Source organism: Ailuropoda melanoleuca, chromosome 16 (genome assembly GCF_002007445.2).
Source record: "Ailuropoda melanoleuca isolate Jingjing chromosome 16, ASM200744v2, whole genome shotgun sequence".
NCBI classification, from domain to species: domain Eukaryota; kingdom Metazoa; phylum Chordata; class Mammalia; order Carnivora; family Ursidae; genus Ailuropoda; species Ailuropoda melanoleuca.
Genome location: NC_048233.1, coordinates 19,023,106 through 19,035,678, shown reverse-complemented (window position 1 = coordinate 19,035,678; position 12,573 = coordinate 19,023,106). Strand labels below are relative to the sequence as shown.

Genomic DNA, 12,573 nt, shown 5'->3' with positions numbered 1-12,573 from the left:
ATTTTTGTGTATGGTGTGAGAGAGTGGTCAAGTTTCATTCTTTTGCATGTAGCTGTCCAATTTTCCCAGCACCATTTATTGAAGAGACTGTCTTTTTTCCACTGGATGTTTTTTCTTGCTTTGTCAAAGATTAGTTGCCCATAGAGCTGAGGGTCCATTTCTGTGCTCTCTATTCTGTTCCTTGGTCTATGTGTCTGTTTTGTGCCAGTATCATGCTGTCTTTGTGATCACAGCTTTGTAGTACAGCTCGAAATCCGGCATTGTGATGCCCCCAGCTTTGTTTTTCCTTTTCAACAGTTCCTTGGAGATTCGGGGCCTTTTCTGGTTCCATACAAATTTAAGGACTATTTGTTCCAGTTCTTTGAAAAATGTCCTCGGTATTTTGATCGGGATAGCATTGAAAGTGTAGATTGCTCTGGGTAGCATGGACATTTTAACTATGTTAATTCTTCCGATCCATGAGCATGGAATATTTTTCCATCTTTTTGTGTCTTCTTCAATGTCTTTCAAGAGTGATTTGTAGTTTCTAGAATATAGATCCTTTACCTCTCTGGTTAATTCCAAGGTAATGTATGATTTTTGGTTCTATTGTAAGGTAAATGGGATGGATTCCCTAATTTCTCTTTCTTCAGTCTCGTTATTCGTGTATAGAAATGCAACTGATTTCTGGGCATTGATTTTGTATCCTGCCACCTTACTGAATTGTTCTATAACTTCTAATAGTTTGGGAGTGGATTCCTTTGGGTTTTCCATATAGAGTATCATGTCATCTGCAAAGAGAGACAGTTTGACTTCTTCTTTACTGATTTGGATACCTTTTATCCCCTTTTGCTGTCTGATTGCTGTAGCAAGGACTTCTAGTACTATGTTGAATAATGCGAGAGTGGTCATCCTTGTCATGTTTCTGATCTTAAGGGAAAGGCTTCCAGCTTTTCCCCATTGAGAACGACATTTGTTGTAGGCTTTTCATAGATGGTTTTTATGAGTTCGAGGAATGTACCCTCTATCCTTATTTCCTAATCAGGAAAGGATGCTGTATTTTGTCAAATGCTTTTTCTGCATCTGTTGAGAGAATCATATGATTTTTGGCTTTTTTCTTATTGATAAAATCTATGACACTGATAGATTTGCGAATGTTGAACCTCCCTTGCATCCCAGGGATGAATCCCACTTGGTAACGATGGAAAATTCTTTTAATGTACTGTTGGATTCTATTAGCAAGGATCTTGTTGAGGATTTTGGCATCCATATTCATTAGAGAAATCGGTCTGTAATTCTCCTTTTTGAGGGGGTCTTTGCCTGGTTTGGGGATCAAGGTAATATTAGCCTCATAGAATGAGTTTGGTAGCTTTCCTTCTGTTTCTATTTTTTGAAATAGCTTTAGGAGAATAGGTATTATTTCTTCTTTGAATGTTTGGTAGAATTCCCTTGGAAAACCATCCGGTCCTGGCGTTTTGTTTTTTGGAAGGTTTTTAATCACTGTTTCAATCTCTTCATAATTAATTGGCCTGTTTAAAAAATAAATTTCTTCCTGTTTCAGTCTTGTTAGTTTATGGGTTTCCAGGAATTCCTCCATCTCTTCCAGATTGCTTAGTTTATTGGCATAAAGCTGTTGATAAAAATTTCTAATAATCCTTCCAATTTCTTTGGTGTTGGTTGTGACTTCTCCCTTTCATTCATAATTTTATTAATTTGGGTCCTTTCTCTAATGTTTTGGATAAGTCTTGCCAGTGGTTTGTCAATTTTATTTATTCTTTCAAAGAACCAGCTTCTAGTTCTGTTGATCTGCTCTACTGTGCTCCTTGTTTCTAATTCATTGATCTCTGCTCTAATCTTGATCAACTGCTTTCTAGTGCGTGGATTAGGCCTGTTCCTCTGTTGCTGTTCCAGCTTCTTGAGGTGAGAATATAAAAACTGCATTTTAGATTTTTCTATTCTTTTGAGTGAGGCTTGGATGGCTATGTATTTTCCCTTTAGGACTGCCTTGGCAGTGTCCCATAGCTTTTGGACCATTGTGTTTTTATTCTCGTTGGTCTCCATAAATTGTTTAAATTGATTTTTGATTTCCTGGTTCATCAAATCATTCTTGAGCAGGATGGTTCTTACTCTCCAAGTGTTTGAGTTTCCTCCAAATTTTTCCTTGTGTTTGAGTTCCAATTTCAAAGCATTGTGGTCTGAGAATATTCAGGGAATAATTTCAGTCCTTTGGTATCGGTTGAGACCTGTTTTGTGTCCCAGAACATGGTCTATTCTTGAGAATGTTCCATGGGCATTAGAATAGAATGAGTATTCTTTGGTTCTGGGGTGTATGAGGTTCAACTTGTCAAGTATGGCCTTCAAAGTTCTTGTTTCTTTGTAGATTTTCTGCTTAGGTGATCTGTCTATTGCTGATAGTGGAGTATTGAGGTCCCCTACTATTAATGTATTTTTATCTATATGTCTCTTTATTCTGGTTAAGAGTTCGCTTGTGTATCTTCCTGCTCCCCTCTTGGGGGCATAGATATTTATAACTATCTATCCACTTGTTGGATACATCCTTTAAGGATAATATAGTGCCCTTCTGTATCTCTAACTATAGTCTTTAGTTTAAAATCCAATCTGTCTGATATGAGAATTGCTACCCCAGCTTTCTTTTAAGGTCCATTGGTGTGAAAGATGGTATTCCATCCCTTTACTTTCAGTCTGAATATATCTTTAGGCTCAAAATGAGTCTCTTGTAGACAGCAAAAGGATGGGTCATGTCTTTTTATCCAATCTGCAACCCTGTGGTGTTTTATGGGAGCATTTAGGCCATTTACATTGAGACTGATTATTGAGAGATATGATTTTAATGAGGCCATGTTGCCTGTAAAGTCTTTGTTTCTATAGATTGTGACTTTCTGTTCTGTATCACTCTTGGGGCCTTTTTACTTTTACAGAACCCCTTTAATATCTCCTGTAGGGCTGGTTTCATGGTTATGAAATTGGTCAATGACTGGTGATTCTGGAAGGTCTTTATCTCTCCATCAATTCTGAATGAGAGCCTTGCTGGATAAAGGATCCTTGGCTGCATGTTTTTCTCTGAAAGAGCTTTAAAAATGCCCCCCCCAACCCTTTCTCTCATTCCATGTCTGTGTAGACAGGTCTGATGTAATTCTGATACCTTTGCCTTGGTACGTGAGAAATTTCTTTGCCCTGGCCGCTTTCAATACTGTATCCTTGGATCTAATATTTGTGAATTGCACTATGACGTGACGTGGCGTAGGTCTGTAGTGGTTGAGCTTGGGTGGGGTCCTCTCTGCCTCTTGAACATGAATGCTTGTTTCCTTTGCTAGATTAGGGAAGTTTTCAGCTACAATTTGTTCAAATATCTCTTCTAGACCTCTGTTTTTCTCCACCCCCTCGGGGATGCTGATGATTCTAACATTGGAACGTTTCATTGAGTCAGTAATCTTCCGTAACCTACATTCTTGAGATTGGATTTTTTTGAGCCAAGTTTCTATTTTAGCTTTCTCTTCTACTAACCCATCCTCCAATTCGCCGATACATTTTTCTCCCTCATTCACCCTGGCCATCAGAGCCTCTAGTTTTGACTGCGTTTGATTCATAGAATTTTTAATTTCTGCCAGATTTGCCCTCATTTCCGGCCTTAGAGATTCTATATTCTCATTAACATTTTCGTTAATACTTTTTTCAAGTCTACACATCATCTTGACCATTGTTACTCTGAACTCTATTTCTGATAATTTGGTTATATCCATATCCATTAGTTCTGTGGCAGAGGCCACAGACTCATTGTCTTTTCTTTGCTGGGGGGGATTTCTCCTTCTCGTCATTCTGATGAGGAGAGGTTGCGGGGTTGTCCAGAGCCCAAATTATTGACCGGGACCCAGGCAGTGTGCACTTGTTTTATAGGGATCTTAGGGATGTGTACTTCTTGATTTTTCAGCCTGCCTTCTGGGGGAGGGGCCTGCAGCACCGATACTCAGGCAACCCTTGTTTGGGTAGAGTCCCCGTGTCTCCTGCAAGGGGGGATGGGGTGGGCACACTGTGAGCCGGTATTTCCAGGCTTTTGTTCTCTGGGGCTTTCCCTGGCGGTTTGCTGTGCCTCTTCTGAGAGTCAGAGCAGCAGTGGTCGAATCTCAGCCTCTGTCTCAGAACAGAGGGATCGCGGACCGTTCTCCACTGATGTTCTGGCCACTTTAACTCTGTTTCTGTTGGTGCTGCTAAACGCTGCAGTGTCCTAGGATGTGCACCCCACACCTGGCATCCCAGCCCTCACTTCCAGGGCCGGCACATCTCTGTCCTTTGTGTTTCTAACACCGCCAGCCGCCAGCTGGCCCTCCGCACTCTGGAGCTCCATTTCAGTGTGGTTCGCGCGCACTCGGGAGCTCCGGTTTTCAGACTGGTCACGTGCATTCCCCGGGCTCACGGTCTCAGTCTGCTCTCTCTCAGGTGCCGGTCCACAAGTCCAGCCACTCCCCTGTGCAGGTGGCTACCGCTTCCTGGTATCCGAACGCGGCGGCTCCCTCCCCCTTCCGTTTATCTTCTGATATCTGTGTGCGGCTTCACGGTTCCCCACTTCGTACCTCAATACTCATCACCGGAGATGTTCATTTGTAGAGATCCATATGTATCTTCCTGCATCTCAGGCTGATTCCGTGGATGGTCAGGATGGTCTGGTACCTATCCAGCCCGACTTAGGGGACCAGCTGAAAAAGAGGACCGCTACTCCTCTGCCATCTTAACTCCACCTGGATGCATTCTTAATTAGATACTGGAATAAAACTGCTATCCCTGTGATTATTACATTTAAATTAGAGGCTCAATTTTATGTAAAAATATTTTTTAAAACCCAAAAGATTGGACAAAGAAGAAAATAAGTGTGAATTTTCTGGATGAAAAATTCCAAAAAACATTTAACAAACGTTAGAATTAATGAGTTCAGAAAAGTTGCTTATATAAAATTGACATGCAAAACGATTAGCTGTTGTTGTCCTCATGGGAATGAAATGTTAATAATTAAAGATATGCAAAACTAGCTTGTACTCACCACACTATGTAAGATTTAATATGTTTTAACATTTTTTTGATAGATACATCTACCTTGGCTTGCCAGCAGCTCTAAGAGGAACAAGCTATATTCCAGCCTTTTTAATCCTAATTATTTTGAAGAAACGTCTCCTACCTGGTGAAAATGCCTCTTCAGGAACTGTGCTTATAGAGACAAAGGTTACAGGGAAGGAAAATGAGTGCAAAGATATGCACAAAAATTCCAAAATTTTAAATGATGATGAATTGAAGACTAAACTGTAATGCCCTATTGTATCATGCTTCCCAGAGTTGGAGAATACACTACCACTTAATTGTTTTTAAAATCAATAGGGATACAGAGGGTAACTTTTTATCTTTATGAACCTCAAATTTTGGTGTCTTTTGTTGTTGTTGTTGTTTTTACTCAAGATAAAAAAATGTTCAATGATGGTATATCTGAGGCATCCATGACACTTGAGATTTTCCTCAGAGGGACATTTATAATAACCTTCAAAACAGGATATTAGAGCCAGCTTTATTTTTTATGTGAAAATAGCAATTTCTCTTTTAAGTCATGTGAAATGAGGGTATATTTCCACATCTCCTTTTCCAAATGATTCTAAAAATTTCCTATTATAAAAATCTATTTAATTTAATTGAATTTCTGCTTTGATATTGGGGTTATTTAGAGACTGATACTCTTATCCTGCTTATGTGAATATTTATTTTATTCAAATGTATCACTTTTATGTGAAAGAAACCCACACCTTCTACTTCTAGGAAATGTTCTTTAACTTTTCTTATTCCTTTCAGACGTGATTGTTCTAAAATAGATTCCTCATTAATATGCCATCACTTGCTCTCAATTTGTTCCCAGCTTTATTACTCAAGTCATGTATTTGCTCATTTTGTTCAGAATACTGAAAAACTGAGTCAGGTTATTAAAAATCATGTAGCAAAGATTGTTGGATTTTTTTTTTATCAATTCAAACCTGGTGACTAAACTTTGAAAAACAAGTGTCTCAGTCAAAGGTTGAAAGGATGATATTAGAAAAACCCTGTAGTGTCAGATATTGTCAAAGGAACATTTTCCCAAATTTAGGAGATCTACCCATGTGGTCCAAAGTTAGAACACAAATACTAATTTTCCATAATTCATCTCAGAGAATGATGCTTTAAAAAAGTAGCATCTGTTATGAAACTGGGTTAATAAAATTCAAGATACACATTTAAAACTAAATCTACTCATATTATTATTTTGTCATTTATGGATACAATAAAAGGATGAAAGAATTTTAGAAGACAAGAGGCCCTATTGATGATATAGGGTTTCTGGTTCAAGGGAATAGAATGAGGAACCATATTTATCTAATTCTTATTTTCTCTCCTTATTCTCCATCTCACTTAAATAATAGTCAATACATAAATCATTATATAAACCCATCATGGGAGGAGATTACAGGAAGGGAGGGTGGGAGAAGTGGGAATCATACTATGGTTATATATGTGTAATATAGAGGGAATGTAAATTCCTCCAGGGATAGAAGAGTGGAAGAAGGTATAATCTAGAATGCAATCACAAGGAGCGTGGGATGTAGGTAGGAGCCCCCTGAGTTGCAAATTCAAATACAATCAAAAAATTGGTAGCTGCACAGAAAATAGACCAGTTAATTGAAAGACTGCCTAAAGATATTTTGAAGACTAATATGATTTCCTGAATGATTAGATGTGTCATATGAGAAGAAAGCAGCTGAGAGGAGAAAGACTGGGTAGGTCAGTCTATAAGAGTTATGTTTTGGACTGCGGAGTTTGAGATTTCATTTCTGGTTATATTAAAAATAACCATGATTCAAGACAGGAGTATTGTTGAAACATGAGAGAAGAGCTAATCATTAGAAATGAGGAATGTAACTCAGGGTAGGTATGATTGCAGCAGTGAGGTATAATTGTGTGTTTATAGTTGAGTGTTAGAGTCTGATGATAGCAAATTGGGAGTTTGTGTGCAGGAAGTGGGAAGAATCACCTGGAAGCTAAAAGGAGGAACAAGGACTTACCTTATTTCCAGAGACTTGTGAGAAAAAGGAAACAGCACCACAAAAGAAGCTTTTGGGGGGAGGAGAAGAAGATGGTGACACAACTTATGCCATGAGCAAGGCTAGATAACTATCAAATTATCCTAAATACTCCAGAAATTGGCTTGAAGACAAACAGAACAAATTCCACAAAAAGGGAGAGAAGAGGCCACATCAAAGAAGGTGGGAAGTGCAGAGATGGGGTTTAGAGGAGAAACAGATACCGGGTGCTGCAGAGGGATAAGGAGACCCAGCCCCCTGCACTCTGGCAGGACTGCCCTTCTCAGTCAAGTTTGCCTCAGTCTCAGGGCAGCAGGCCCCTCCTCTCAGAAGATAAGCACAAACCCCTGCCCACACCACATCTCCCAAGCAGAGTGTTCTGCAGAGCCCCAGTTCTAGTGGAGTTAGTGTCAAGTCTCTTTTCACAGGAGACTAGAGCACACCTCGTTAAAACTTGCCACATTCTGGCCAGGGACCAAAAAGTGCCCACAACAGGCAAGGAGAGCCTCTTCAAACAACTGTCCTGAAGGGTAGAGCAGCCAAAACACAAGAGCAGAGCATATGCAGCACATACCCAAGACACTCCCCAAAGCGCCAGGCTCTGGGCACCTCATGACCTCTTCATTAGGCCATTACTTTCAGAAGCAGAAGACATAACTAACTGGCTTTTTGAATGCAGAGAAGGCAGAGACTTAGACAAAATGCAAAGATGAAGGAATTTATCCTTAATGAAGGAACAAGATAAGGCCATGGTCAGAGATCTAAGTGAAACAAATATAAGTAACATGCCTGATGAAGAAGTCAAAGAAATAATCATAAGAATAATCACTTGGCTTGAGAAGAATAATAGACATCAGTAAGACCCTTACAACAGAGATAAAAGAGTTAAAAAAGAATCAATCAGAAATGAAGAATGCAATAAACAAGATTGGAAACAAGCTTAATGCAACGAACAGCAGGCTGGCAGAAACAGAGGAAAGAATTAGTGACCTAAAAGACAAAATAGCGGAAAATATGAAGCTGAACAAAAGAGAGAAAGGAGAGTTATGGAATAGGAGAATACACTTAAGGAACTTAGGGACACCACTGATATAATAGCATCTGTATTACAGGAGTCCCAGAAGAAGAGAGAGAGAAGGGGGCAGAAAATTTATTTGAGGAAATAATAGCTGAAAACTTCCCTAATCTGGGGAAGGAAACAGACATCCAGTTCCAGAAGGCACAGAGAGTTCCCATCAAAATGAACAAAAGCAGGCCAACACCAAGATGTATTGTAACTAAATTTGCAAAATATAGTGATAAATAAACAATCTTAGGGGCACCTGGGTAGCTCAGTCGGTTAAGCGGTTGTCTTCAACTCAGGTCATTATCCCAGGGTCCTGGGATAGAGACCTACAATAAGCTCCTTGCTCAGTGAGGAGCCTGTTTCTCTCACTCCCTCTTCCTCTGCCTGCCACTCCCCCTGCTTGTGCTCTCTCTTGTGTCAAATAAATAAAAAAATATTTTTTAAAAAGAGAGAGAAAGAAAAAAATCCAGTCCTAATTGAAGGAAGAATAGAAGCAAACAAATTTAAGAATATGTCCTTTACTGCTAACAACAGATATATTGGCAGAAGATTGTTAACTGGTAATTTCTTTCCAATGAAAAGAAAAGAAAGAAAAGAAAAAAGAAAAAAATGAAAAGAAAAAGCTTTCTGAGAAGATACTATGTGCTCTTTTTTCTTTCTTTCCTGAACTATGGATATTAGACCTTGAGAAGCATCAGCCTTCTTGCAACCAAGAGGCAACAGGCGTAGGAAATGAAGACAACATTTGAGGAAGGCGGGGCAGAAAGACAGCTAGAGCCTGGCTACCTGATATAGTGCTGAACACCTGCATAAGCAGGGTTAGGGCTAAGTTTTGTGGAGTATTAAGCTTCTAAAACGTGAGAGGAGAGCTTATATAAGAAAAAAAATTAAAATTGTGAATACAAAATGAGGTTAAAAGGGGACATTTAGAATGAGAAAAAACTTACAACAAATTTGATGTAGTATGCTTCAGGGCACAATCATGATTTAAAAAAACCTACTGTGAACATTACAGTTAAATAAGAAATATTAAAAGCTTTCCTGCTGAGGTTGGGAGTGAGAAGATAATGCCTTTTATCATCATTTCTATTTAACATTATACCCAATGTCGAGGAAACAGGAGGGGGAAAAAAGAATTAAAATTTATAAGGATAAGAAAAGGAAAAATAAAATCATCAGTGACAAGTTGTATAAGCAGAAAATCCAAAAGTTCCTACAGATAAACTGTCCAAATTAATAAGTGAATTTTAACAAATCTCTGGATTCACAAAATCAAGTGCAGCTTTTCATATATCAACTGCAGTTAGGAAATGATATTAGTAAAGCATCCTATGCTGTATAGTATCCAAAAAAACCCACACAGTGAAATCCTAGGAATAAGTCTCACAGCAAATATCCAAGACCTCTACCTGCAAAACTACACAAGAGTATCCAGATAAATTAAGACTTATATCGTGCTTATTGGTTAATACAAAATATTGTAAAGATGTCAGTTCTTCTGAAATTTATCTACAGATTCAGTGAAATCTCAAAAAAATCCCAGCACTCTTTGAAACGAGGACATTGTCAAGATTTTTTGACCTTTATGTGGAAATGGAAAGGGCCAATGCAATCTTGAAGAAGAAGGAAGATGGAGAAGCCCACTACCAGATACTAAAATCTATAAAACTAAAGGAAGGCAATATGGCATTAGCCACAAACCTCCCATCCCAGATGCCACCCACTCTTCCTGGTGCCCCTCTCTCTCCCTTGCAGATAGCTTTCTTCATTCAGAATCCAACACTAAGTACTGTATTGCTCTCCTACCTGGAAACCATTCTGAAGTTCCAACACCTCACATCAGACCTCTGTCTTGCTTCCTCCCACAGAGATGTCTTCCTCTTCAGGTTCTGATGCCTATGCCAGAATGCCCCTATGTGTTATTGCCTTCTGTATCCCTGTGATGGTTAATGTTTTATGTCAACTTGGCTAGGCCACATTAGCCACATATTTGGCCAGACATTATTCTAGATGTTTCCGTGAAGGTATTTTTTAGATGAGATTAACATCTAAACCAGTAGACTTTGAGTAAAGTAGAAATTTCTCCCATAGTGTGGGTAATCCTCAACCTACTGGCTGAAGGCTTTAATAGAAAAAGACTCACCTCTTTTTAGTTTAGACTAAACTCTTAACCAGTTTTTAGAAGAGGAAATTCTGCCAGAAGACTGTCTCTGGACCCAAACTGCGGAATAAACTCTTTCCTTGGTCTCAAAATTGCTTGCCTAATGTCTATGTATATTCTATTGATTCTGTTCCTCTGGAGAACCCTGACCAATAATCCTTCCTTGGATTCTGGCACCCATGCTGATCTATTCCTCTTATGCACACTCTCCTAATACTGCTTCAACCCTTAGGCTTTCACATGCTACTCAGTTCCCTGTAGTTCCCCTCAATAGCTAAACTTTTCCCCCATCTACTTGCATATCTACTTGCTTGGCCCCATCTAATGGCTCAGGATTCAATTATTCAGTTAGAAAAAAGACAAGACAAAGGGAAGAAAAGAAAAGCGAAGGAAAGGGGGAAAACACAATTGAAAATTTGATAAATTTTAGAAAGTGAATAATATATTGGAATAACATATATCTAGAGAGTAGATGCATATTGCCAATTATATTTTCACACTAAGTTTACATATGTCTAGGGTTAAATTAATAAATGCTATTACAGAACATTGTGGCCTTGAAACTTAAATTGATTTCATATTATCTCCTGCTCTAGATAGACACAAAGAGTTTATTTTATTAACTAAATATTTAAAATATTTTCCAGTTTGTTCAACCATATAGCAAATGCAGGAAATCCTGGAAGTGATTTTAAAATTTCTGATTTGTGTATCTAATTTTTAAATTTATTATTCAAGAGATTTGTGGATCCAACAAACAACTGTCTGAGTAGATTGTTTTTATGTTTTTAAACAATGTGTTTACTTTACTTCTACTTTTTCTCAATGTTACAGCCTGGCTAATATATGTATATACACAACTCATATAAGACACAAATTATAGAAATGGCCCAAGTAGTGCCCAGAGCTCTGTTAGAAACAGTGCTATTGAAGTAAAGCCTGGTGGCTGATAAAAGCTAAGTATGAAATCTTTTTGCAATTGGCCCTAAGAAAAATTTAAACAAATGTTACTTCAAAACAAAATAAAAGAAAAATCACAAGACTCTTCTAGCACTGAGATGTGTATAATTCCTGTTGAAATCAACTTCCAAATAAAATTATAATTTAATTGATCCCAATGACATGTCAAACTTGGTAAATTCAAAATTCTTTCACCAATATCATTTTTGATAAGTAAATGACAGTGACATAATTTACTTGACAAGGAGGAAAGGATGGCAGTGGGGTGGGGGAGAAGAAGAGAGAGAAAGAGATACATTCTTCCTATCAGTAAAGATATACCTCGTGTTCTAAATTCCTTAGAATAGGGTAATATGTGGGAAAGATACTTAGGTGGCTTTCACATGAATGGAAAAACCTCATTGTTTTCATAATTCCGTGTGTTTCTTTAAGACATGGAAGAAAATCACTTGCAAGCCTAGTGTAGTATACACCTAATAACTTCTAACAAGTTCACCACATTGGATATGTTTGTGTGGTCTTTCAAAATATCCGATGTATTTGCAAGATTACACCTTTTCTTCCACCTTCATCCTTAATAGCACTATTTGTTATTTTCCTTATCGATTATTTAGAGACCTCATATTAGTGAATAGATCATATTAGAATATGGGAGATATTGCTAGGACAACATCACTAGAACTCTTTATGCATAGGTGCTAGGGATAAAGATTTGAGTTAATAAAATCAGACCTTTTTTTTAATAAAAAAATTCCAGTCTTTAAAAGAAAAAAAAATAACAGAAGATAGAAGGAACTCAATAGAAACAAAATAAAAGCCTTGTTGCCTGATGACTTGGGCTGAAATGAGTTACTTTTAGAAAAGATGTATCTCAGAATGGTAGAAGTGCTGAGATTTGTTTACCAAATAGATAAGTTACTAGTTAGTAGAGAATCTTTTGACTAGAATCACATGAGGAAAAGGAAAAGAAATAAGAGAAATATTCTCAAATAATCCAAAGTGGTCTTGAAAATTCGTAGTTAACTGAAACACATTTTCTATCAAAGGAATAAGAGTGAGACTTCCAGTTTCATTTCAGACATGCACAGAGCAAGAAAGGTATTGTACCCACAACCTTACAATAAGAAAATCCAAATTATAACTTTTCTCAAAGCCATCAGTGAACCAATATTATTGGGCAAGCAGCTAACTGGAAACCTGGAGAAGGAGAGGTTCCTTCAGGGAGAAACAGAATTTGAATATTTACTCACTTGGGGCAGAAGCCACTCAATGCCATATAAGTTAGTAAAGCAATGCAGCTA

General features: G+C 38.0%; 1 protein-coding gene across 1 annotated transcript in view; it reads left to right on the top strand.

The window, feature by feature from the left end:
- The window catches only part of SLCO1A2 (solute carrier organic anion transporter family member 1A2), a 111,961-nt gene extending 105,997 nt beyond the window's left edge, over window positions 1-5,964 (top strand). The window contains exon 16 of the mRNA XM_019807321.2: window positions 5,076-5,964. Within this exon, the coding sequence (XP_019662880.1) occupies window positions 5,076-5,295 (220 nt within the window). The 3' untranslated portion in view covers window positions 5,296-5,964. The remainder of the gene's footprint in view (window positions 1-5,075) is intronic.
- Window positions 5,965-12,573: the final 6,609 nt, after the last annotated feature.